General features: G+C 53.4%; 1 protein-coding gene across 13 annotated transcripts in view; it reads right to left on the bottom strand.

Annotated features, from left to right (window-relative positions):
* Positions 1-25,075, bottom strand: part of TNS1 (tensin 1) — a 205,819-nt gene that overhangs the window by 109,854 nt on the left and 70,890 nt on the right. For all 13 annotated transcript variants that reach the window (XR_004441577.1, XM_033230318.1, XM_033230308.1 and 10 more), the window contains one exon: positions 11,369-11,410. Coding sequence is in view for 1 of the 13 variants with exons in the window: in XM_033230318.1 (XP_033086209.1) it covers positions 11,369-11,410 (42 nt within the window). In the remaining 12 variants the exon portion in view is untranslated. The remainder of the gene's footprint in view (positions 1-11,368; positions 11,411-25,075) is intronic.

Here is a 25,075-nt window from a genome sequence, read left to right as displayed (position 1 = left end):
GATGAAACTTCCTGAGCAGTTCAGGGCCAAGGCAGCCGGGGATGGTAAAGGGACAATGGGGTCCAGGCACAGGGGTTGGGGGGACCGGGGCAAACCCCTCCCACACATCTCCTCCACTCTCCTCCCCGCTGGTAGGTACACCCCCCTCTCTCCACCTGGAGTCTGAGGATGGCTCTGGAGGAGGAGTAAAGATGCCACGTTCTGCCCTCTCTCAGCTCAGCCCTAATCCTAACCCACTAATCCCCTAGCCCACTCAGGGTAAGCTAGAGCTCTCGGAGCTGCCTGCTTATTATGACCAGGTGCTCCCCTCAGCCGCCAACAGCCCAGTCCCACCCACCCCTCTACCAGGGACCCCATCCCGACTAGAGCAGTGTCAGCCACCCCAGGCCCTCTCCACCCCCCAGCCTTTCCCTTCTTTTGCAGGGGCTCTGTCCTTCCCACGTGGAGACCTGAAGGTGGGCAAAACAGCCCCGTTGCCTCATCTCAGAGCTGCTCTGGTCTCCTGTGGGAAGGAAGGGAACTCCCGGAAGGCAGACCACAGCGCAACTGAGACACAAACCCAAAGCCCTCACTCCTGACCTGTCCGCTACCCAGCCTGCTAGAATGGACACACATGGAAAGGGGTGGACAAGCTAAAGATGATACACCTGCCCCAGGTCCTTTCAGGGCCCAGAAAAGCCTCTTCCTTCTCTGGTTAAAGCCTCCTAATAGGCCTCGACCCTCAACAGAGCATGAGCCCAGGGGTCTCAAACTTGAACGAGCATAGCACCACCTAGAGGGCTGTTGATATGCAGGTGCCTGGGCCACCCCACATATACACAGTTAGACCTAGGGTGGGACCCAAGGACGTGCATTTCTACCAGGTTTCCAGGCAACACAGGTCCCAGATGCTTCTCCGAGAACAACCAGCCCGAGCTAACAGCTCCCTTGCCTCTAGGCAGGACAACTCCAACTTGGAATCAGCTTGGGAGCAGGTGGCAGGATTTGGACCTACTGCTCCCTAAAAGACCTTGGCAGCAGACTGCCGGGGTCCACATGCTAATTCTCTCAGCTGCTACCTAACTATGCAACCTTAAGCAGGTCACCTTGTCCTTCCTGCTCCTCAACAGGCCCGCACAGGGTTATTTTTTGGGGATCAAATGCAATAAAGCACATAAAGCACTTAGAAGTGTGCAAGACACTAGGAAGCTCTCAATACTTGTCAGCTATCACTATTATTTATCATCTCTACCCTTGGGGCAGCACCTCATATCCCTGAGGCCCAGGCCCTCTCCAGCCCACCCTGCCTCACTGTGACCCTCCTGCCCCACCCCTCCTGGGTCTGGCATGGTGCAGACAAGGGAGCTGAAGTCAATATTAGAAACCACAGGCCTCAGCAGTGCAAGAGAAACTTTCTCCTCCTGCCAGTGATCATCTGAGCACCATCCCCTTTGCCCCCACCCCTTCCCCATGCCAGCTGGAGGCCGGCCATATGGCGACGCTTGCCAGAGATCAGATGCCTTCAGCTTACTGGTTGAGATGCTTTCTGAGGAGCTAAAAATTTCCAAACCTCCACCCCCCACACCATCTAAACACCCGACTTGTCCTGCAGTGTTTGCAAACACAGCCAGCATGCATGCTGCCCGCCCCTCCTTTGCCCTCCAACCCAACTCTCCCAGGATTCAAGTCCTATTTCTCTGTTTCTCAACCACTGCCAGCCTTGGGGCTACTGGGAAGGAAAAAGCATGGGACTGGTAACAGGAGGGCAGGATCCCCTGAGGCTGCCACTGCTCCAGGCCCTGCAGGGAGACCAGGGCCAGTGGGAAGCCCTACCATTGACACTGCCTAGTGAGTCCAGCTGGCACTCCCAGGACCCTCTGGAACTGAAGCCCCTAACCTTCATCTTCACTCCATTCCTGGCCAGGATGTTTCTACAGCTACCACACACACACACACACACCACACACACACACCATCCTTGCATGCCACTCCTAGGGACATGGGCTCTGAGAGGAACTTAAGACATCTCCTCCATCCCCTGTTCCACACATGGGGAAATTGAAGTCCAGGGAGGTCTGATCTGTCCAGTCTTTCATGGTGAGGTTCATGGCATGGCTGGAGCTGGTTCCCAGGTTTGTAAAGCCCACTTCCAGGCTCATCTCATTGCCCTCACCCTTGGCCCCAGCCATCCTGCTGGCAGGGTTAGCTGGTACCTCCCTGCGGGCTCTTCTTCTCCTTCCTCCTCAAGTCAGCTGCAGAGGGATGAAGTGGGTGGAGCCCAAACACAGACAGACCCCTAGGTCTGACCCCACCCACTGCCCAGTCCCAGGACAAAGCCTGGAGCTTAAGGTCCCCAGGCTTTCCAAAGTGAGAGCAGCTGACTCACTGTCCCACCAAGGGTCTTCCAGAGTCTCCCTTACCTCCAGGAGGGACAACTCAGAATCCAGTTTAGGAGCAGGTGACAGGTTGCTACCTGGAAAGCAAGCCCTGCTCTTAGCAGGCCCCTCTGCTCTAGAGTCCCAAAGCCAGCAGTTAGCGCACAGCAAGGTGGGGACTAGGGCGAAGCCCTTGGGGCACAATATTTAAGAAGGCATCCCTCTCACTCTCAGGTCCTGCGAGTGCACTTGCATAATCCTGAGAGTGATGACTCCTCAGATCTTACACCAAAGAGGCCTCACTTGCCTGGCCCTCGTCCTAGCCCTAGCCCTGAGATGCCTTTTCATAAACTTAGTGCAAGAACTACAACTATTCATTCAGGGCTGGCAATGCCAGGAACATGGCACTGGGCTCTTTGCTTTCCTGATCACCAGTCCTCAAAACCACCCTGGGAGGTGAGCATTATCACAGGGTACAGTTTAGGAAACTGAGGGCCTGGGAGATGCAGTGACTTGCCCAGTTTCCACAGCCAGTCAGTAGGAGAGCTGCTGTTTGAACCTTGCTCCTCACCTCCCCATCATGCTATCTCCCCTCTCCCAGGCAATGATCTCCAGGCAGTTCCTCTGATAACTGCCTCCCTGTGGGGAACAAGCTGTCTGAGAAATGAAGGCTACTTGTAGCAGGTCTTCTGTCCAGGTCCTCAGTAGGAAGACACTTCTCAACCACACTTCCACAGAAAGAATAGGAACGGGCTGCAGAAGGAAAGACTGAGATCAGACAACAGAGAAAACTTCCTGAATTCGAGGGGTCGGGAACCACAGGGAGGATAAGGGAAGCTCCATATCCTTTCCTCAATGTTTTTCCAAAAAAAGACACACATGCCCTCTCCACACATGCCTTTACCCTCCCCCACTGCATGGGCCTGAGGAGGGGCCAGGAGGGGCCTTTCTGCCGGAAGGTTGGGGGGTGGCTGCCATGACTGCCTGGAGGCTCACACAGGAGGACGTCAGTGGCCTGCAAGGAGGGTGGGCTGGGAAAAATGTATCTGTGCTGCTGCTTTGGAGGAAGGAAACAACAGGATGGGGGAGGTTCCCAAGCCTGAGCCCAGGGATGAGGGGAAGGGGACTGGGGAGGGGGGTGTGCAGAATGCGGGCTCAGCCTCGGGAGGAACATTCCGTCCAGAAATTCCTTACACCCTGCCCCTTTCCACCCTCCAGCTCTCCCAACTCTGGCCCCCTGGGAGGCCTGGAATCTGGGCGGTCTGGGGGCCAAAAAGACCACCCCGTGACATCACATGTCCTGCCATGGCAACGAACCGTGAGGTCACCGGCACACTGCCTATCAAGAGGGGAAGGAACTGGGAGCCGGCAGGGAGGGCTAGTGAGGGCTAGAATGGCCTCAGACCCAGGACCCAGAGAAAGTTATTCCAGGCTCACTTGTTTCAAAAATAGAAGCATAAGCATATGCAGGGAGGGGGCTAAAAACAGAAGGGAAGGGCAGGGAAACAGCCTTTATGGGGCACTTGGAGCGTGGCAGCCTCTGAGATGGCACGTTAGAGGCGTGGCCCCATTTAATCATCCCCACATACAGACCTATGAGAGCCCTTTATCAACAGCATAATTACAAAACCAAGGCAGTGGCAGAAGGCAGCAGAGGGAGAGAGTGCTTTCTCCATGCCCCGTGCCTCCCAAGGCATCACCTCCCTTCACTACAAGCAAGGGCTCTAGAAAGAGCACTTTGAACACCTTTCTGCAAATGAGGAGACGGAGTTTCCAGGGAGACTGGCTGCTCAATGTGAGATCAGGTCTGCGCCTCTGAGTCTGAGACCTCTGAGGTCTGCACCTCCCAGAGCCCTGTGCTCTCCCCTCCCTCAGTCTTGAGAAAGTGGGAGCCAATGGGTGAGGGCTGGAGAAAGAGTGCTGAGCAAACAGGGCTGGCAGAGGACGCTGGCAGTGAAGCCTGCGACCCTGAAGTATATCTGCTCAGTTGCTCCAGGGGCCACATCCTCTCCCAGCAGGCCCAGGCCACCAGAGGAAAAAGAATAGGCTCCATGTGATTAAGGGGAAAGTTATGTCTGATTTCTCCACAGGGGAAGGATCTGGCCAGATCACGCCTGTCCTCAACTCCTTCTCCTAATTCACCTCGAGGGGCCCAACACCCAAATCCTGGCTGAGGCTGTGCAACGGTGGGCACCCCCACTGCAGCCGGCTTGCACAGATTGGAATATTTTGTGCTCTTTCTTGCCATGTCCTTCACTGGTTATGGCTTTCCTCCCCGACTTGACCAGGCACTGGAAGCCTGTGCCCTTCCTCCACACCCCTCCAGCCACCCTTGCCTATAGCCTTGGAGCCACATTGAGCATCTATACCAGCCCTGCCCTCCCCGACAGTCCCTCCCTGCCAAGCCACCCTGAAACTGGCAGCAAACTCCCAGTTCTAACACTCTGCTTTGGGTCACTTCCCCACTCAGGGACTCAGGATAGCCCTTAGTGCTTAGCACGTCAAGTTCAAGTTCCCCAGTGTGGTTTGTGGACTCCTCCAATGTCTGGTCCCTTCTCCCTCCAGCCACTCCACTGCTTACTCTCTCTTCTCCAGCGTGCAGCTTCTGGTCACAGCTGCTCAGGTCCACCAGGCCTATCACGCTCGTCCCTGCCCCCATTCCTGCACCCACACTGCTCCCACCACCAGCCCCAGGCAGGGCCACCAAGGGTTGTTTGGGCCCTGGTGATACACGATTGCCCGGTTCTCTCTTCCCCCTAGCAAGACAGACTTGCCCAAAACATTTACACTAGATTGCCTGGCCCTCTTTCAGACTCAGCAATTGGTACCAAGGTCCTACGCCCTCTCTGCTTCAGCCCTGCTACCTTCCAAAACACCCTCCCTCCTTCCCTCCTCTCTTCTATTTGTTCCAGACTTAAACTAGGCTTGAACAGAAGGCAGGTTTCCCCAACCACCACAGCATGAGCAAATCAAGCAAATCACTTCCTCCCCTCAACACCAAGGCTACCCCCTCTCGTCAAAACCCCAGAGTCAGACACTATTTCCATAGTGTAGTTCTCTCTCTCCCACTGAATAGAGGGTTCCCCAAGGTCAGGGCCCTTCACCCTACTTGGACTTTTCAAAGCAGGGGTTACAGGAGAGGTGTTCAGCACATTCAGGGATGCCTTGGTCTCTGTGTATCTTGTCACTTCATAACTCAGTCAAATGGCAGGACCTCAGTGAGCCTGAGGACTTCTACCCAGGCAGCTCCCTGAGGAGGGGATCTTCCATCAGCATGGTGCCTCCTACCTGACAGGTATCAGTGAGAATGTTTTGTGTTTTTTGTTTGTTTCGTTTTTGTTTTTGTTTTGAGACGGAGTCTTGCTCTGTTGCCAGAATGGAGTGCAGTGGCGCGATCTCAGCTCACTGCAACCTCTGCCTCAGCCTCCCGAGTAGCTAGGACTACAGGTGCGAGCCACCACGCCCAGCTAATTTTTGTAGTTTTAGTGGAGATGAGGTTTCACCATGTTGGTCAGGATGGTCTCGAAATCTTGAACTCATAATCCACCCGCCTCAGCATCCCAAAGTGCTGGGATTATAGGCGTGAGCCACCATGCCCGGCCTACATGCTGTTCTTTAAGAAGCACTTTGAACTCCTTTTGGCAAATGAGGAGACTGAGTTTCCTCCTCTTTCTGATGACCTTAACCTACCAAGTTCTACTTTGCAGAACAATGGAAAATGAATCCATTTGCCTTTCAACATATTCCCACTGCCATTGTGCACCCACTCCATGTTTTGTCTCTCTAGGCTAAGTAGCCCTCGGGGTTGCTCAAGTTGGGGTTTTCAACCTCCCTCCCCAGCTCAGCATCCTCTTGGGAATGCAATGCTCAGAGTTTGCCCCTCCCCTTTGAAAATCAGCCATTTTTTCAGGATTTTCCAAGGATGGCCACCCGTGGCCTGCCCAGTGCCTTGGGATGAAATGCATCAGGTCAGAGTTCGGGCTGACTGAAGTGACTGTACATCACCCTTGATGGAGCAAGCCCGCACACTGAAGCTGAGTGCGCCACTCTCTTTCTCTGCTTTTAATTAACATCACACCCTTCTCTGCTTCCGTGAGGCAGCACAGTGCCTTCTAACCTTAGATCTGACACTGGGAGACCTTCAGAAAGTCACTTAAGAAGATCAGGGCCTGTTTCCTTATCTGCAAAAGAACAGGATGGGACTAGACGGCGTCTAAAGTCCTCTCCACCTTGTGGCTCCAGGTCTACTCCATGCCCATCTGTCTTCAAGAAGCACTGACAACTATGGCAGAAAGGAACCCTGAAGCCCCAGCACATAGAACAGTGCCTAGCACTAAGGGGTCTTAAGCCCAGGGGGTAGGTGCTCAAGAGATATGTATTGGTAAGATGGCTGGATGGTTACGTGGGTGGACAGACCCTCCCCCAAATCCCAAGCCTACCGGCAGAGAAGCTAGCTGTTTAGAAAGAGGGGCCCAGGAGAAGTCCATCACCCAGCAACATCGCATACTTACATCAGGAGCAAGCACCGAGGGGAGCCTGGGGAGAAATGCAGACCAAGAATCCACTCCTGACCCAGCCCTGCCACTGCGAGCTATGTGACCGTGAACAAAGCACCCAGTTTGCTCCATGCACAGTTTGTTCCTGTCTTCCCAGGATGGGCTTGGGCCTGCCAGGCTTCCACACAAGTCACTGTGGGGTCCCAATGGTCCCACGTCATGGAAAGGGCTTTGAAAACGGCAAGGGCTGTGCAAGTGACAGTGATATCAGTCATTATTCGTGCTTAGGAAGGTGAACTCTGGTGCCAGACCACCGTGTCAGAATCCCAGCTCCCTCTTTTAATAGCTCTGTGGCCTTCAGCTTCAGTTCTTCATCTGTGACATTGGGATCATCACAGCACCTCCCTCATTGCACTGTCATCAGGATTAGTCTGTTTTTGTAAAGTGTTTAGAACGAAGCTCAGCAGATATGAAGTTCCAGTAAAGGGTTAATCTCTCACTGTTGCTATTATTACTATTATGAGTGAAACCAGCCTCCTCGGACTCCCATGGTGTCCCTCTGCAATCCAAGCATGATTTCCTACTGGGCAATTCCTATTCCCCATTCACCTCCTCCCCTCCAGACCCCCCCACCCCGACCTACAGACCTCCAAGTCATTCTACAGGGACATTCCAAGCCCCTGTGCTGGGCCTGCCTGGGTGAGGAGAAGCAATGTGCACACCATTCCACCCCCAGTCCAGCTCTCCTGCCCACAGAAGACCTAACATCCGCCGACCTTGGTGGCCAACCCATTTGGCGATCACCCTTGAAAAATTCCTTTGACTCTTATTTTTCAGAAGTTGAGAAAAGCTGCTTCAGCTCTTTCCAAGGATCAGGAGTGTCTGTGGCAAACAAGCCCCCTCGCCTCTCCATCCTGCCCCACCAGTGCCCCACAGGAGGGTGGTGACCCCAGGTCCCTTCTACCCAAGGCCTTGGGCAACATCTGTTGAGTAAGTTGAAAACATGGTTGAAGATTAAGCCACTTTGCCCTGGCTGGCCCGGGCACAGGCTGGGAAATGTGTTTGGCTGGCAGGGCCTGAAGCTGGGCAGAAATTCTATGTCTGGGAGGAGGGGTCCTAATCCCAGGGGTTGGAATTTAAGCAAGATCAGTGAGAAGGCCAGACGGAGAGCTGGAGCTGAACTGAGACATGAAGAAAACACAGCACACAGAAGGACAGACACACCATGAGGGACAGGGAATGGGCAGGGAGGCTGGAGAGCAGCCTACTGAGGCTGAAGGGCAGGCAACAAATGGAAAAGGAAGGAAAAATACAAACCCACCCTTTCCTCCCTCTTGTGAACCTGTTCAAAGCACTTGCCCCGCCCGCCCGTGAGGAAACAGGTGCTGAGTGCTCTTGGGGAAGCCAAACTTTCTCCCGGTTTCCCCTGGGCCACTTTCCCACTCCCCAGGGACAGTAGCAGAGCTTCCAGTTGAAGGCAGCTGCCACCCTCCCCCATAGCCCCCCACCTTTAGGACTCAACAGCCCCACCCATTCGCCAGCTAGGGAACAGGAGCCATAGCAGTCCTGTTTATTGAGTACCCAATCTGCCACACATCGGGCTGAATGCCTTCCTTCCAGCCATTCAAGAAACGTATATGGAGCACCTACCGCGTGCAAGGCAGTGAGGACATAACACTGAACAAAATAGATAAAACTCCCTTGTCGTAATGGAGTTTACATGCTGGCGTGGGCAGAGCCCCTTAAACAAGACAAATAAGTAAAATGTATCGTGTATCGGGAGCAATGCATCCTGAGGGGCAGTGGAAGCATGGAAGGGAGACTAGGTGCTGGGGAAAGGGAAATGCTGACCCTTGAATAAAGATTTGAGGTTTGGCCAGGCGCAGTAGCTCACGCCTGTAATCCCAGCACTCTGAGAGGCCGAGGCGGGAGGATCATATGAGGTCAGGAGTTTGAGAACAGCCTGGCCAACCTAATGAAACCTCATCTCTACTAAAAATGCAAAAATTAGCAGAGCATGGTGCTGTGCGCCTGTAGTCCCAGCTACTCAGGAGGCTGAGGCAGGAGAATTGCTTGAATTCGGGAAGTGGAGGTTGCAGTGAGCCAAGATCGTGCCACTGCACTCCAGCCCAGGCGACAGAGTGAGACTGTGTCTCAAAAAAAAAAAACTTGAGACTGGGGGAAAAGCCTTACGGGTATCTGCAGGAAGAGCATTCCAGGCAGGGGGAAATAGCAAGTGCAAAGGCCTGGAGGCATCATGTATGTTCAAGGACCAGCAGGAAGGCCAGATGGCTGAAACAGAGTGAGTGAGGTGCTGAGAAGGAGGCGAGGTGAGAAAGGAAAATGACAAGACACAGGTGAACGAGAAGGAGCTGAGGCAAGAGGAAACCTGTCATGTAGGTCTGCTTAGGCCAATGGAAGTACCTGAGCTTTTGCTCCAGTGAGATGGGCCAGCACTGAAGGGCTTTGAAAACAGGTGAATTAAATGGATTAATGTGCTTACTTTGGTCTCGGCAACCTTACAGCATAGATACCGTCACTAACTCCCATTGTGAAGAAGAGAAACAGAGGTCCAGGGAGGTTAGCAATGTCAGGGTCATACACCAAGGAGCAGGGGAGCTGGGATGCAGAAAGAGGTGGTCTAACTCCCTCGCTCTTTACTGCTGGGGAGGTGGGTTGTGACTCAGGCAGGGGAACCTCTGGGAGCACAGTCTGGTGTCACAGCCATTTCACCACCAGGCGGCTGATCCAGCCTCCTCGAAGGGCAGAGACCCTGCACAGGTGGTGCACATCACAGAGACACGCAGCCTTGCTCAGGCATGAGTCTCTTCTGGATTCTAACTGCAGTCCCTCCAGCTGGAATGCCAACCTATTCCCTTTTGTCCCAACCTCTGACCGCTCTTCATGTAAACAAAGCTCATGAGACTCCCAGCAACCAAACATCTAGCTTCTGCCTGGTTGTCCCTAAACCCTGGACCCCCAGCCTCATAAAGCAGCCAAGGACATTCTGCTCTTGGCCACAAGGTGGGAGTTCAGCTGGAATAAGAAGAAATGTACACTCACCCCTCCCCGCCCGCCCTCCTCGGACTCCCATGGTGTCCCTCTGCAATCCAAGCGCGATTTCTTGCTGGCAGTTCCAAGCCTGACTGTAGTCCACCCCCAGCCCCTGCTGTTGCCAGATGACCCTCCACTGGGCTCCGTGTGAATAACACTCCACATCTGCAGCAGCAGGGCTGGGCAGCACTGAGGCCCAGGAGAGCCTGGCCCTAGTGAGACCAGGGAAGGAGGGACCACTGCAAAGAAGGTAAACAGCCCCAGCAGGGCCTGAGCCAGAACGTGCAGAGCAGTGACACTCAGAGTCCCAAGCACTTCTGCGCACTTCATTTCACTCCATCACCACCCTGAATAGGGAGAGAGGGAGGGAAAGGGTACACTCATCAACATGGAAGGGGCCCTTGGAGCATCTTGACAGAAAGGAAAATTGAGGTCCAGAAAGAAACAGGATGGGACCAGCCCCTTGTCTAACAGCAAGTGGATATTAATGAAAGGAAGGAGACTCTGCGGCCTGACTGAGCGCCCGGTGTCTGGGCTGAGCAAGTCATCACAGAGGTGTGTGAGGTACCTACAACTGCCTGAGCCCCAGGACAGCCTCGCCCTGCCCCAGGCTCCTGCCAACATCAGTACCGCCACAGGCACCTCCACAGCCTGATCCAATTGTGCCCGCAAGGTGCCCTTCCGGGACACACCCACACACCTGCACACAGGCACACACGTGCATGCCGGCAGCCCCCTTCCTTCCCCAGCAGCCCCCAGAGCCTTGTCTGTCTCCAGGGCCACGGTGGGGAGGAAGAAGACCTCTGAAGGGTGAGAAGGTGGTGAGAGGCAGGACGGAAGACTGCCCAGTGTGCCAAATCAGCCCAGCTGGCATCAGGGTGGAGCAGGACCCTCTCTACAGCTCACAACTCACAGGGATCCTGCCCCAGTCCAGGCTATGGTACAAGCCTGATTTGGGGGTGAGGGGAAGAGAAGTGGGGTAAATGGAAAGGGAGCAGAAAAGCAAAATCAAGCCAAGGGGCTTAGAGGCAGGATAGAGGTCGCCTGTGGGGTGAAACTGCCCAGGTGAATGGACTCTGAGGGTCATCCCCCACCTCTAGCCCCAGGGTGCCTGACCTGGCACCAAGCAGGCAGAAGGAGATGCCGTGGCAGCCCCTGGTCCTCTGAGCCCCAGGACAACAGGCACCTGGCCAGGCCTGGAGACACACAAGATGCCCTTTTATGGGTTTTTCTAAGGACGCAAGTCTCAAGGTTGGAAATAGCAGGCACTGCATCTCATCAGAAGGGACCTCATGACTCATTTCCTCCTAGGCCTGCTTCGGCCCAGGGAGGTCGACCCTCCTCCTCCACCTAATTGCCCGACACCCCAGTTACCAACATATTTGGGTCTAAAGAAAGCTGCAGCTGGGAGCTGCGGAGGGAGGGGAGGCGGGGCTTGCAGGGCAAGGAAGGGCCGTCACTCACCACCAGCTCATGGTTGGATGGAGGAACACAGGGGGCAGCCACCTGTGGAAGGAACAGAGAAAGGGCAGGTGAGCATCTCTTGTCTCCAGAGACAGCCAGCACCTCCTGAGGTCACCACATGCCTCCCCCCGCCCCATTCCCTCACACAGGCTGACACCTTCCGGGTTGAGAGTTCTTCAGCAGACTATGGAGCAACACAGAAAAAATACTCCAGCAATAACACCTGGGAAAGGGAGCGGGGGCCGCAGAAGGCAAAAATGAAATGAGCGTAACAATTAAAATTCTGTGACAAATATGCAGAAGCTGGGAGACTGGAGGTCACTGCACTGGCATTTCAATAACAGAGGCTTCAGGTAATAAGAAGAAGGATTTTTTTTTTTTTTGCTCTATGTCCTGAAATTTCTATAATGTGGTAAAATTCATTTTGCATTTTTAAAAACTGTGATTAGGACCATCATCAGAAAAGGGAGAGTCACCTCCCTGGTTCTCCCCATTGCTAAGGGATCTTACCCAAAGTTCAGAGCTGCAGAAGCCTCCTACCAGCTCTGGCAGTTTCCCAGAGCATGCAGGGAGTGGGTTGGTAAAGTGACCCACCAGCCCTTCCGAAGAAAGCCGTGAGTGCGGCTAATACATGTGGAAGGCTTGGAGAGGCAGAAGCACCCTCTGTGAGTGAGCTATGATCTTCACGAGTTTCATGATCCTCATCTTCCTCTCTGATCCAGAGACGGAGATGGCAACTTGATGGCAACTTGAACCTCCAGACAGAGGGAAGAAGGGAGAGGGGGAGAGTAGACGGGAGGAAGGCAGCCAGGAAGAGGAGAGTAGAGGGGAGGGACGGAGAGGGAGGAGGAGAGTAGAGGGGAGGGAGGGAAGGCTCCATTGCTCCCTTCCCTGAGATAACATTTTCCTGGCCAGGCCTGGCAGCCGAGCCATTACCCTGACAATTAGCAGGGACATTATCAGAGACTGAATGTGCTCCTTTTTTCTAGCCAGGACACGTTTTTCTTGGAGCTCAGTCCTCAACCTTGGCTCCAATTCCTGACCTGAACACCAGGCAAGGGGCCCACAGTGGGCACAAAGTGGGAGACTCTCCCTCGGGCATGAGGCTATCTGGGAACACGCCATGGATGTCCAAAGAGTGGGTAGCTGCCTCCCCCAGACAGGGGGCAACCCCTCCCCACCCACCAGCCCGGTGGAGTGGTAGCAGCAAGAGCCCTCAGCCCAGCCCCAGCTGGTGCTGACTGGGCACTGGGCACCCTAGCTGAGCCCTCCCTCCAGCTGACCACATGCTGTCATCCCACTAGCCCAGGGATTCCCCAGGCTTGACACACCAGCCCAGACAAGGACAGCACCTGTGGGCCAGTGTGCTCCAAGCTCTGGAAGGGGCAAAGGTGGCTGGGAGTTGGCATTCCTGGGTTCTTGACACAGTCAGGCTACAGACTCCCTGCCCAACTCATTCTCTAGCAAAGAGGCCCAAATGGAGTCCTAGCATTTATTCCCCTTTGCTCCACAGAATTCTAGAACTGGTGGGAGAATTACAGGGGACCAAACAGAACCGACAAAAGTAATACCCAATACTATTGAGTGTATACTAGATGACAGGCATGATTATAAATGCTTTACCTCTGTTAACACCTTTAATCCTTTCAACCATCCAGTAAGATGGGTTACTATTGTAATTCCCCCAGTTGCAGTGCACGGGGCATGGAGAGGTTAAATTGCCCAAGGTCACACAGCTGATACGTGGCCGAGATTTGAACCCAGGCAGTCTAAGTCCCAAGATGAGATGTGAAGGGAAGCTTATCACTCGTGGCCCCAATTTCGGGAGAATGAGGAGACACAGGGGGAACAGAACTGCCCCCAGAAGCCCAGCATCCTTAATCTACACCAGCACGGGGCTATGAGTGATTGTTTTAGAAGAGGTCTCTGAGGGACGGAACCCAGGGCTGGGGGAGAGGGTGCCAGGGTAACAGACTGGGAGGGAAGGGGAGTTCCCCGGAGCTGGCTGTGGCCTGCAGAGCTCTCTGCTTGCTCTGCCTACGAGACCAGGTCTCAGCTACAGGGGACACTGCTGTCCCTGCCAAGCACAGCACCAAACCCTGCTCTGGGGACTGGAAGGTTTCAAGGTCATGGGCCACGGCCCCAGGGTGCCTTCCCCCAACCCACTCTGTCACCATGGGTCCCTCAGTCCTGGGGGAGAGAGTACAGTTCCCAGGACAGCACCCTTGCTGTGTTCTTTCTTCTGAGCTTGGGTTGAGCAGGGACCGCGAGCCAGGCCAAGCTGCCAGAGGACGGGCTGATGCCTGCCGCTGCCAGGGCCCCAGCCTCCACCAGTCCCCTCCCTCCCAGGAGGTGTGTTTCTGCTCTCCATTTAGAAGCTAGGGATTGGAAAAGGGAGGGAGGGGGTTATGGCTACATTTTGAACTAGGAGCAGAAGAGACAGGTGTTCTCTGAGACGAACAGGAAGGTCTCCCTCCCAGACCTACTCTCAGGCAGTGGACAGAAGGGGGCCCAGGTATCCTGACCGCAGGTCCCTTCCCTGGCCTCCAGAGGCAGAGGCACCCCCTAAGAACCTGGCCCTGCGGGGGAGCTGTCAAGCCCCAGCCCGAGGGCCTGATGCCTGGGTGCCCCCTCGTGGCCTGCCACCCCCCACGGCGTCTTCCATCCTCCACCCACAGTCATGCATTCCAGGCCCGCTCGCCGGCCAGCCCACTGACTTTGTTGTGTGTTTCAATGTTTCTTGTCTCTCTCTCTTTTTTTAAGCAGAGAAATGTTTCCTTAAAAGACTCTCGCCTTCCCTCCGGCACCCTGGCCCCTGGCCACCCTCTCAGGAGTCCAGAATGTGCCAGGGAGAGCCAGGGCCCCCTGCCACTCTGTGGCCCACGCCCTGTGGCCCCACAGTCCTGGAGTCCCCAGGGGGCCCAGGTAAGGAAGCCTCCCTCTGCAGAGTGGCAGACTCTGGGGGTGGCTATAGGGGGTTTTGGTGCCAGCCCTGCCATAGGCTCACCTCCCAGAGCTGTCAGTGCAGGATTCCAGGGCTCAGACCCAGAAAGTCAGCCTCAGGTAAGCCCCCTTCCCCCAGTGGACCTCAAGCAAACCATTTAGACATTTGGAACTGACAGGGTGTCCTGCTCAATCTTTTCACTCTGAATAACATAGCAATAAAAATCACAGCAGCAAATAAACTCCCATCACCCTTGCTCTGTACCAGGCACTGTTCTCAGCAGTTTGCATTAATTAACTCATTTAATTCTCATAACAATGCTGAGCGTAATCATTATTATCCCCATTTTGTGGATGAGAAGACTGAGGCACATAGAGGCTAATGAGTCGGCCAACAGGAGGCACAATGCAAAGTCGGGGTCCGGGTCTGGAGACATGCTCTCGTCCTCTGTGCTAGAAACACACATGTCCACAGAGCCATCCACAGTCACAGGAACAATGCTCATGGAGTGAGTGTGCTATGTCTACACTCAGCCCTTTGCTCACACTAACCAAAGCTTAATTACTGTACCAAGCCCTTTGCTCTCATTGGATGCTATTACCCCCACTTCACAGATGAAGAAACTAAGGCACAGAAAGGTTAACAATTTGCCCAGCACTGCAGCAAAGCAGTCTGGCTCTGGAGGCTGCGAGGTGGAGCCCCGGGGGTGCAGCTGGAAGGTGAGCATGGTAGCCTCCCAGACCAGGGCTGATGCCTGGCACTCGTCAGCCCCCACACCCGCCAGTATTTTCTCAACTTCAGAGGTCCCTGAGCACAATGGCAACAACAGGGCACACCCACAGAGACACCTCCAGGACACGAGGGCCTAAAAGCGCTAGAGAGCAGCCAGTCCAGGCAGGGAGCTCCCTGCATGACCCAGGCTCTGCTGTCCCCTCCCTCTTCGTTCTATGCTCGGCCCCCTTATCCGGGACCCGAAGCCACACACAGGGATGGATTCCTCTCAATCCCTCCAACACCTACTTCTGTTCTTCCTCGGAGCCTGTGCTTACGCAGTTCCCTCTGCCTGGAACGCTCTTCCTCCAGCTGTCTGCATAGCTGTGTCCTTCCTGTCCTTCTAGCTTTGGCTTAAATGTCACCACCCCAGAGACCCTCCCTAATTCCCTTATGTTTCTCTCTCTCTCTCTCACACACACACACACCCACACAATATTCTCTCTCCCACACTCATATCTCTTCCTTCACAGATCTTATTACAATTTGTAATTATAGGTGTGTGTGCTTCCTTGTCTATAATCTGTTTCCCCCTCTAGAAAACAAGGGTCATGAGGGCAGGAAGCACATCTTATCCACCAAACTGTCCAGCACAGAGCCACCACATAGTAGGTACACACTAAATGTCTGTTGAAGAAATGAAAGTGATTCAAGGCCTGAAGAAGGGAGGCACCTGGGGTCACTTGTGGTAACAATCGCTGCTATTTGTTAAGTACGTACTATGCGCCAGGCACTGGGGCTAATTTTGTCATACACCTGATCTCTCTGAGACCCTCCAAGCCCACAGAGTCAGCAATATTGCTCCCATTTCACATGTGGAGAAACAGAAGCTCCACAAGGTCACGATGTTTGCTCAGGTTAATCAGCTGGGAAGGAGTTTAGATCATAATCCCACTACATCTGCATTTGTGAAAGGTAAAATTTCTTGAGATCTTGGCCCTTTGGGTTTCTGGTGCAGTGGTTATGCAGTGGTAACCCATTGAGGTTTTTGATCAGTCTCATCACAAGACTTAGGTTGCCCATCATGGTATTTCAGGTGATGGCAGTTATACAGCTGGGGGTACATAATTACCAACCACAGCAATATGTGCGTATACATTTCCCTTTTGCTTATTTATTTATGAATATAGTTCATCTGCTCATAACTGTTATATCAATGTGACTATCATTAAACACCTGAATGTTTATGCTTGCAAAAATATGTGTTATTATTGCCTATTTTATTGTGTAAAATGGCCTATGAAATGTTCTGTCGTGTTTTTACATGTTTCTCAAACAAACCCCCTTTTAAAAATGTAAATAAACATCGTGTAAAGAATTTTTGTTATTTTTTCCAAAATTATATTTTTGGGATTTTAACATTTGGGATTATGACATTCAGGATTGTGTCTTTTGGAACTATGCTCGGCTCCCACGGGAGGAGGTCATCTGCAGGTGGAATCTTGGTCTGTGGACTCCAGGCACTGCGCTTTGCAGATCAAGAGAAAACCCAGGCATCTGCCTAGCACTGCCCCTCTCACCTCCCAACCCTGCAAGTGGCAGGACCAGGGCCCCAACTGGGTGACACTCCTGTCCCCAGGCCCTCAAGAAAAAGCCAACATCTCAGCCTTAGTTATGTAAAATCCCAAACTCCTAAGCTTGCCCAGCCCTCCAAAGGGGCCCCCCACATACACTCACACTCACCTGGCCCCTGGGACTGAAGAGGACAGCCTTGCCCCCAGCTTCAACAAGACCCACGTGCATCTGGGAATTCAGCATTTCATATAAAACTGAGTGGAAAAGGGGTCCCCCCCACCATCTCCTGCTAGTCCCTTTTTCTTTACTGTGGTGAAATGCACATAACATAACCTTTACTATTTTAACTATTTCTAAATATATTCAGTGGCATTAAGAACATTCACGGTAATGTACAACCATTACCATTATCCATTTCTAGAATCTTTTCATCATCCCAAACATCCTTACACTCATTAGCCCTCATTTCCCCTTCCCCAAACCCCTGGTAACCTCTAATCTACTCTCTTTCTTTATGAATTTGCCTGTTCTAGGTACTTCCTATAAGAGTAATCATACAATGTTTGCCCTTTGATATCTGACTTATTTTACTTAGTGTTAGAAGCTGAATTCTATGTCCTCCTTCATGTATCAAAGTCCTAACCCTCAGCAACCTCAGAATGTGACTGTATTTGGAGACAGGGTCTTTAACGAGGTAACTAAGTTAAAATGAGACCCTAATCCAATCTGACTGGTGTCCTTATAAGTGGAGGAAACAAGGGCACAGAAATATACCAGGGAAGACCGTGTGAAGGCACAAGGAGAAGGTGGCATCTCCAAGCCAAGAAGAGAGGTCTCAGGAGAAACCAACCCTGCTGATACCTTGATCTCAGCCTCTGGATTCCAGCCTCCAGAACCATAAGAAAATTCATTTCTATTGGTTAAGGCACCCGGCGTATGGTATTTTGTTATGGCAGCCCAAGCAGACTAATACCCTTAGCATCATATTTTCAAGAGTCATTCATGTTGTAGCATGTACGAGAACTTCCTTCTTTTTAAGGCTGAATACTGTTCCATTGTACAGATTACACCACCTCGTGTTTTCCCATTCATCCATCCACGGACACCTGGGTTGCTGACACCTACCTCACATCCCTGCCCCAAAAGGCACATGGGAGGGAAGGAAACTGGGGTTTGTAGAGTACCCACTGTGTGTCTCTGAGCTGGGTGTTTTACGTGTCTTATTTTTTGTGATTTTCTTGACAAGTTTTTCAGGTAAATGGGCTTGGAGAAGTTAAGCAATTTGCCCCAAGTGGAATAACTAGTGGTAGTCACTGTGGCGGAAACAGCAGTGTTCGTTGCTAAGATCTCTGCATGCCAGGCACTGTTCTGTGCTTCTGTGTATGCATTACTTCACTCCTCACAACCACCCACGAGGAAGGCATTAGCATCTCCATCCTCCAGGGTCTCAGGCAGTCCTCTCAACCATTCTGCCAGACCCGAGAAGGCACAGCTTCCAAAGGACGGTATCAGGGCTGTCACCTGGGTCTGCCGGACTCAAACACCTGCCTTGCCCCACCTGTCATGCTGCCTCTACAGTGGGACAGGGCCCACGCTGTGGCAGAGATGCCAGGGCTGCGGGATCACAGAGACAAGTCGGGGATCCAGGCAGGCTCCATGAAGCAAGGGCAACTGAGCCTGGCATGGAGGATGCATTGCTTCTGTTTGTCCACTGTGTGTCTCACCCACTACCCCTGAAAGCTCCGAGAGGAGGCAGCACATGGATCATTTCCATTGAGAAGTCCCCATGCCTGTCTCAGAGCCTGATGCTCACTTGGTGAGTGGATACAGTTTTAAAAGGTGGAGATGGGGAAACGACATTTGCGGGTAGGAATAACACATAAAAAAGGCACGGAGGTGGGAAAGCTTGGCGTGTTGAAAGAACCACTAGAAGCCCCCTTTGGCTGGGACACAGGATGGGTGAAGGAAAGGAAGAGGGGCATTGAAGCAGGCATTGGAAGGGATGAAGAGAAGAAGGATGACATAACTGTCTTTCTAGGCTTGACCATGGGCAACCTTGAATGCCCAGTGAAGGAGTTAAATTTTAGCCATTGGCACTGGGGAGCCACTGAAGGCACTTGAGTAGGAGAAGGACCAGGCTGAAACTATGCTCCAGATAAAGATGTCCAGGAGTAGGGTCTGGGGGAGGTGACGGGTGGGAATTTAAGGCAAGCAAGGATGTACAGTCACATCACTAATAACAACAAGGGGAAGGAGAAAGTGGGGGAGAAGAGGACCCTATAACCCAGAGACAAGAGGCCATCAGGCACCCTGAAACCCAGGGACCATCTCCACCCCAACAAAACACACATTTGCAGTGACCCCCATCCCCATTCTTGACTTCTCTTCCTCACCCAGAGCGTGGGAGGGTGCCACTACCCACTCTTAGAGCAGACAGACCTGACATGCCCACATCTCTGCCTGCAGTTCACCCTCTGGGCCCTGCCCCAGGAACCTGTGGCCAGGAGGCAGGCAGCTTCTGAGCCCTGGCCTCTGAGACGATACTAGAGGGGTCCAGAAAAATCCAGACAATGATCTCAGAAGGCCCCAGTGATGAGGAAATAGTCAGGTGACCCCCCCCCATCTGTGGACAGGGCTCACACCATGAGTCCACTGGAACTCAGGAAGGCCCCAGACAGCCCCTCCAACCCGATAAGGCAAGCTGGGAGGCCCAGGGGAGAAGGCCAGTTGTTGGTCTGGCAGCCAGGAGGGAGGCAGGCCTCCTTCAGGACTTGAGGATGCTCAACAGACAAGGAGCTGCAAGAATGCCAGGGCCATGGAGGGAGGGCGTGGGGACAAGATTACCAGGCTTGCCTGGAAGGGCCAGAGGTCTCAAGGGTCCCAGCACAGCTCAAAGACACTGGTCTCCCAGGCTGAGCCTCAGGCCCTCAGAAGGAGGGATCCTGGAGAGAAGGTGGCCACTGCCCCGGCCTGTTTCCTCCCCAGGCCTGTGCCCTCCCCACCGGGCCGCTGGCCTTCACCAGGGCTTGCTCCAGCCTCTTCAGGCTCCCCGGCCTGCAAGGCTGTTTCCTTCCCTTATATAGAGTTCTGTTTGGACCAGGAAACAAAGCGCATCAAGTTCCTGGAGGCAAGAAGGGGCCTGTTCCCAGCGACACCAAGCCAGGGCACACACGCCCAAGCCCTGAGTGTCCCTCCAAAGACAGTGGGAACAGGGAGCGGGCCTGGCCCTTTCCCCAAACCCAGAACAGGCTGGGACCCAGAACCCGCAGCAGACAGGACACAGAAGAGTCCCAGGGGGCTGACTCAGCCCTGTCCCCAAGGCCCCAGGCCCCACCCCTCCCCAAATCCTCCTGAGCCGAACTCCTCTTAGATCACTGGCCCCATCAACCTGTCCCCAAAGCTGCAGCTGCCCACTGCTTCTTCCTCCATTTCCTCTTCTTGTCTCAGGATCCTATTTCCTGGCCCCACTCATTGACCCCCCAGCCCATCGCTAGGCTCTCTATCCTGCAAGTCACTCGAGATGGGCTCTCCAGACAGAGAAGTTCCTCTTCAGACAAGAACCTCCCCACCTCTAACCACACCCACACACAGAGCAGCTGTCAGGCCCACACACAAAGGCCACTCAACAACCATACCTGAACGAGGCAGGGAAGAGCAGGTGTGCCTGGCCCTTCAGGAGCCTGTGGAATGTGGAGCTCTGGACAGCTTCAGTCAGAAGCTGACAACAGCAAGGGGAACTCAGGGGGACCAGCAGGTCAAGCTGTGGGACCCATGGGCCTCCCACCCACTGAAGCTAGCCCCTCCCAAGCCAGCCTGGACGAAGGCACGACACCATGGCATTCAGATGGACCCACCCCAGATGAATACAGGGAATCTTCTCTGAAGATTTGCCTCCAGACAACCCAAGCAGGGATCTCAAGGGCCCCGGCTCAGGGGCCACACTCACCCACACCCCGAATCAGGGAAGCTGAGAGAGGTGAGGCTGCACGCTAGGCTGGACTTCTTAGGAGCATGTGCTGATGAGCATGGGGGTCAGAGACGTGGGCTTCAGCAAAGCTGCACTGAGTACCTACTGTGTACCAGACCCAGGGAGCACAAGAGAGCACAAGCCTGCCAGGACTGGGTGAGAGGGTCCCCGCAATAGCCAGGACAAAAGGCCAGGCCAGGCAGGGCCACAGAAAAGCACCAGCAGGGGTCAGAGGGCATGGAGGGGCCCAGGGCATGACCCGTCAGCATCCTGGATTCACGATCCTGCCCACACTCGGCCACATCCTGGCCTTCCTGCATGGCACTGACAACCCCAGCCACCACCCCCAGCTCCACCCATCACCCCTCCCTCAGCCCTGCACCCCCACCCACCCTGGCCACCAAAGTTGTTCAAGCCAGAAGCCCGAGTATCCTCCTTCATTCTTTCCCCTCCCTTCCACCAAGCCTAGGCAATTCCTCCTCCTAAATACCTCTCTGAGCCACATACACCCCTTCCCAGGTCCTATTAATCATAGAGATGATTGCAACAGCCTTCAACACTGGTCTCCCTGCCCTCAGCCTTGTCCCCTCCACCCTATTCTCCACTTGGCAGCCAGGGAGCTATTTCTAAAATGCACATCCAGCAGTGTCGCTTCTCTGCCTAAAGTCCTTGCATCGCTCTCAGCTCACGGGAGAAAGTCCAAATGTCCTAATATGGCCATCAGGCCCTTCGGGACCTGGCTGTACCTCCTTCTCCACGCCCATTTCTCACCTCTCCACCTCAAAGCCCTTGCTCTAGCCAGAGAAAACCACGTTCGGGTCCGCTTTCATTCAATATGGTGCACTCTGAGCTAGGGGCTATCAGCCCATTTTACAGATGAGGAAATGAGGCACTAAGAGGTTGCATTCTCAGCCTAAGGTTACATAACCAGCAAATAATGGATATTGAACCAAGTTCTGCAGTGGCTGTGTCCACAGTCTCATATCTGCCCAGGACCACACCACCTTGCCCAGTCGGGAATCACAGAAAGTTTCATGGAGAACATGGCCTTTGAGGTGGGTAGGGAGGAGAGATGCCAGGGGTCAGAGAACACAAAGAGACCAGTTAGCTGTGCCCAGGGCACACTTGGCCAAATGGAGAAAGGAGGTCACAGAGGCAGCTAATGCCACACTGCACATGACCTGGAGGGCCAGGCTGAGGCCAATGTCCAGGGCCCTGAAGTGGCTTCATGCCCCCAGAGCCAGTGAGACGGCATGGGTGAGGGGTGGGGCTGGAGCCCGAGAGTCCAGCCTGGAAGAGGCTCTGAGCTGGGCAGGGAGCAGAGGAGAGAGGTTAAAGAGCGGCTCCCAGAAACATAAGAAGATGGAGGGGCAGGCAAGGGGGGCAGTCAGAGCTGCTGCGGCACGCTGCCGGAGGACTGGGGTAAGCCAGCCGCCATGCTAGAAGAGGAGGTGTGAACAGGCAATATGGAATGCAGACTTCAGAGCTGCCTTCTCCAGCAACCCAAAGAGCAGGAAAACCCCATCCCTTCTCCCCGGCCTATTCTGAAGCAGGGAGACTGGGGGACAGGGCCAGCAGCACAGAGAACAGAGCTTCTAGGAAGTTCCTAGAAGAGCTGCTCAAGGAAAGGGCTGTGGTCTGTGGTCGTGGTTCTAGTGGGACTTGTGTGAGAGGAGGTGACAGGCATGGGGAGTGAGACCACGTGTTCACTCAACAATGCCCACTGAGTGCCCCTCCATGCCAGGCTCCCAGCTCTGGAGACAGATGAATGAGGATGGCCCCGCCCGGAAAGGAAACTTGTGGCCCGGCGGGGGAGACAGGCATGTAAACAGAGAATTATAAAACAGCCCCAGTAATGCTATAATGGAGGTATGAAGAGGGTTAGGATTTCACTGGGATTCAAGTCCATCTGTTTTTCCACCCAGAGGGAGGCTGCCCACCCCACCCCCTCACTTTCCACCAAGGGTTTCTGTTTCTAGATGGGAACTTGAAGGGACAAAAGTCTTTGACCTTAGCTGTGCTAGAACAGTAAGGCAGGAAGGGTGCATGGGAAAAAAACCTAAGAGCAATGGGAAAACCCAAGGAGCCAAAGGTCTCAGGCAGTGCTGAGGACCATGCCAACCACCACGGAGACGTGTGAAAGTAGACTGTGTGGGGCTAAGTCAGGCCCAAAATAGAGAATTCTGGGGCTGGGGCCACACTCAAACCCATACAGACATCAGACACCCACACAGACATCAACCCCTGTCTTCCGAAGCTAGGCCATCGTCTGTTTGCCAGCCAGGACAAGGGCGTAGAGACCTCTCCCCTTTCAACACCTGTGCAGTTACTTGCAAACCACAGGTGTTCACCTCCCGGTTTCCTAATTTCAAGGATGCTGTTGATTGTGTGTAGCATCATCAACTGAATAACAGTTTTTGAGGAGGGGGAAGGCCACTTGAATTGTACACATCAATCCTAAGGTGCATTCCAATTTCAGAAATGTTAAAATGTTTTTTAAAAAAAGACATCTCAGATTTGAAGATGTGCCTTAAATTTTTGACTCTTCGGGTTCCCTACGCTGCCTGTATCACAGCCCTATGTGGTGGACAATCAGGAAATCCTTTCTGATGTCTACCTATGTCTCCTTTTAAGAGTTTAAGGCTGGCCAAAGGGAGGAACAGAGTGGAAAGCAATCCAACCACATATTATTTAGGAAAAAAATCCCACATTCTCAAAGCTGGTCTATGGCCTTATGTTCCCTGGACATCCACAGAGGTCATTTTTTCTCATCGCCTGACTCCAGACAGCTTTGCACTAAGCCCAAACCTGGTACCTGGGAGCAGATTCAGCTCTATGAGATCGTAACTCCTTCTGTCTGTGGGTCCTCATTTCCAGATTCGTCAACACACTAAGAAGCCAGGAGTTTCCAACTATAGGGTAAGAGGAGGGATAGAAAAAAACCTGGACTGGGAGTCAGGCATGGGCTCAAATGCCAGTTTTGCTACAGACTAGCTATTGAGATCTTATTTAACCTCCCTGAGTCTCAGTCTGCCCCTCTGTAAAATGGGGGTGAGATCCTCTTTGCAGAGTGGCTGGAAGTACTCAATAAAGTTGACTTAGGTGCCATAAGTAAAAATGTCTGGAATATGCTTAGGAGATGTTAGTTCCCTTCTGTGTTAGCCTGGGGGTGATTAATGGCATTCTCTGCAGCTCAGCATCCTCATTTACAGACCAGTAAATTCTACGCACCGGGCTCAGTTCTAAGCATCTTACGCATCTCAAAGCACTTAATCCTCACCTCACCCCTGTGAAACAGGTCCTATTCCTGTCCCCATTTTACAGAAGAAGAAACTGAGAAACAATAGAGGGAGAGGAAGGAGCTGATTTTTAAGATCCCATCTATTGTCAAAGTCAAAGAGTGGGATACTGTACGATGAGAGAACTTTCCATCAAAAAAATCCACTGTTTTTCCTGAGCTCTGAATTCTTCCATGCATAAGCTTCAGTTATCTGAAAATTCACCCAGGTGGAAAACTCCTAGCCCCTAGATGGCAGCGACAGGAGGCAGTGCAATTGTTCTACACAGTTAGTGCACATCAGGGGCTGGTGTTCTGGAACCCCATCTGCTCTGATGGACAAGTCTGCACCAGGAGGCCCCGGAAACAGAAAGTCCCGAGGGCAGAGCAGCCCCGCTCTCTGTTGCTCCTTGAAATCCATCTGGGGACGAGTGGCAGGAAGCCCCCTCTCACTTCCAATTATCAGGCAGCAGAGACTTGACACACAGCCAGCACTGAAGGCCAGAGTAGGCCTGGCTGTCACCAGCATTGTTTGGCTCCATTTGACGCATATCCACCCTTGGTAATGCTTCCTTGCTCCCAGGCAGACCTCAAAGATACACGTATCTGAAACCAGGTCTGGAGGGGAAGGAGGAGGGCAAATGGAGGGGCAGAAGAAGACCTGGCTCTCTGTGGCTCGGAAAATACTGAGAGATTTTAAACGGACAGAAAACAAAGCTGGCATCAGCTAAAGACACGGTGACCTAGACACTGCAGCCCTGCATACACACAGCTCAAAACAGCCCAAGGCACACACAGTGCACACGCGTGACCACTGCCAGACCCAGATGCAAAGTCACCCCCTGGTGCTTGGGCCCCACCCCAAGTAGAGCCACGCAAACAGAAACACATCAGCACTGCCAACACATCCACTGGCAGGGGCACTCTGTATGGCCCCAAGCACAGCTGATTCCAGGAAGCCAGAAGGGAAAAGGAGCCCCTATGTACAGATTGGGGCAAGGGGAGCATGAGCCAGCAGAGATGGGGGGTACAAGAGCAGCCCAGGGCCCCTGAAGCACACCCAGACCTCTGAGCTCCTTTCAAAGTGCCCACCGCAGCCAAGGCAAGCAGCAAATTCCCCTCACACTTGCCTGTCCCATCTGAGCCCCTCCCATCCTTCTAGAACAGCAGGTGAAGGGATAAGGCACACGGGCAGAAGTTGGGTGGGAGGTGTCAGAAATGGAAGAGCAGGTG

Source organism: Trachypithecus francoisi, unplaced genomic scaffold (assembly GCF_009764315.1).
Source record: "Trachypithecus francoisi isolate TF-2019V2 unplaced genomic scaffold, Tfra_2.0 Lachesis_group13, whole genome shotgun sequence".
Lineage (NCBI taxonomy): Eukaryota > Metazoa > Chordata > Mammalia > Primates > Cercopithecidae > Trachypithecus > Trachypithecus francoisi.
The sequence above is the reverse complement of the archived record's forward strand: the minus strand, read 5'-3'. Positions and strand labels throughout refer to the sequence as shown.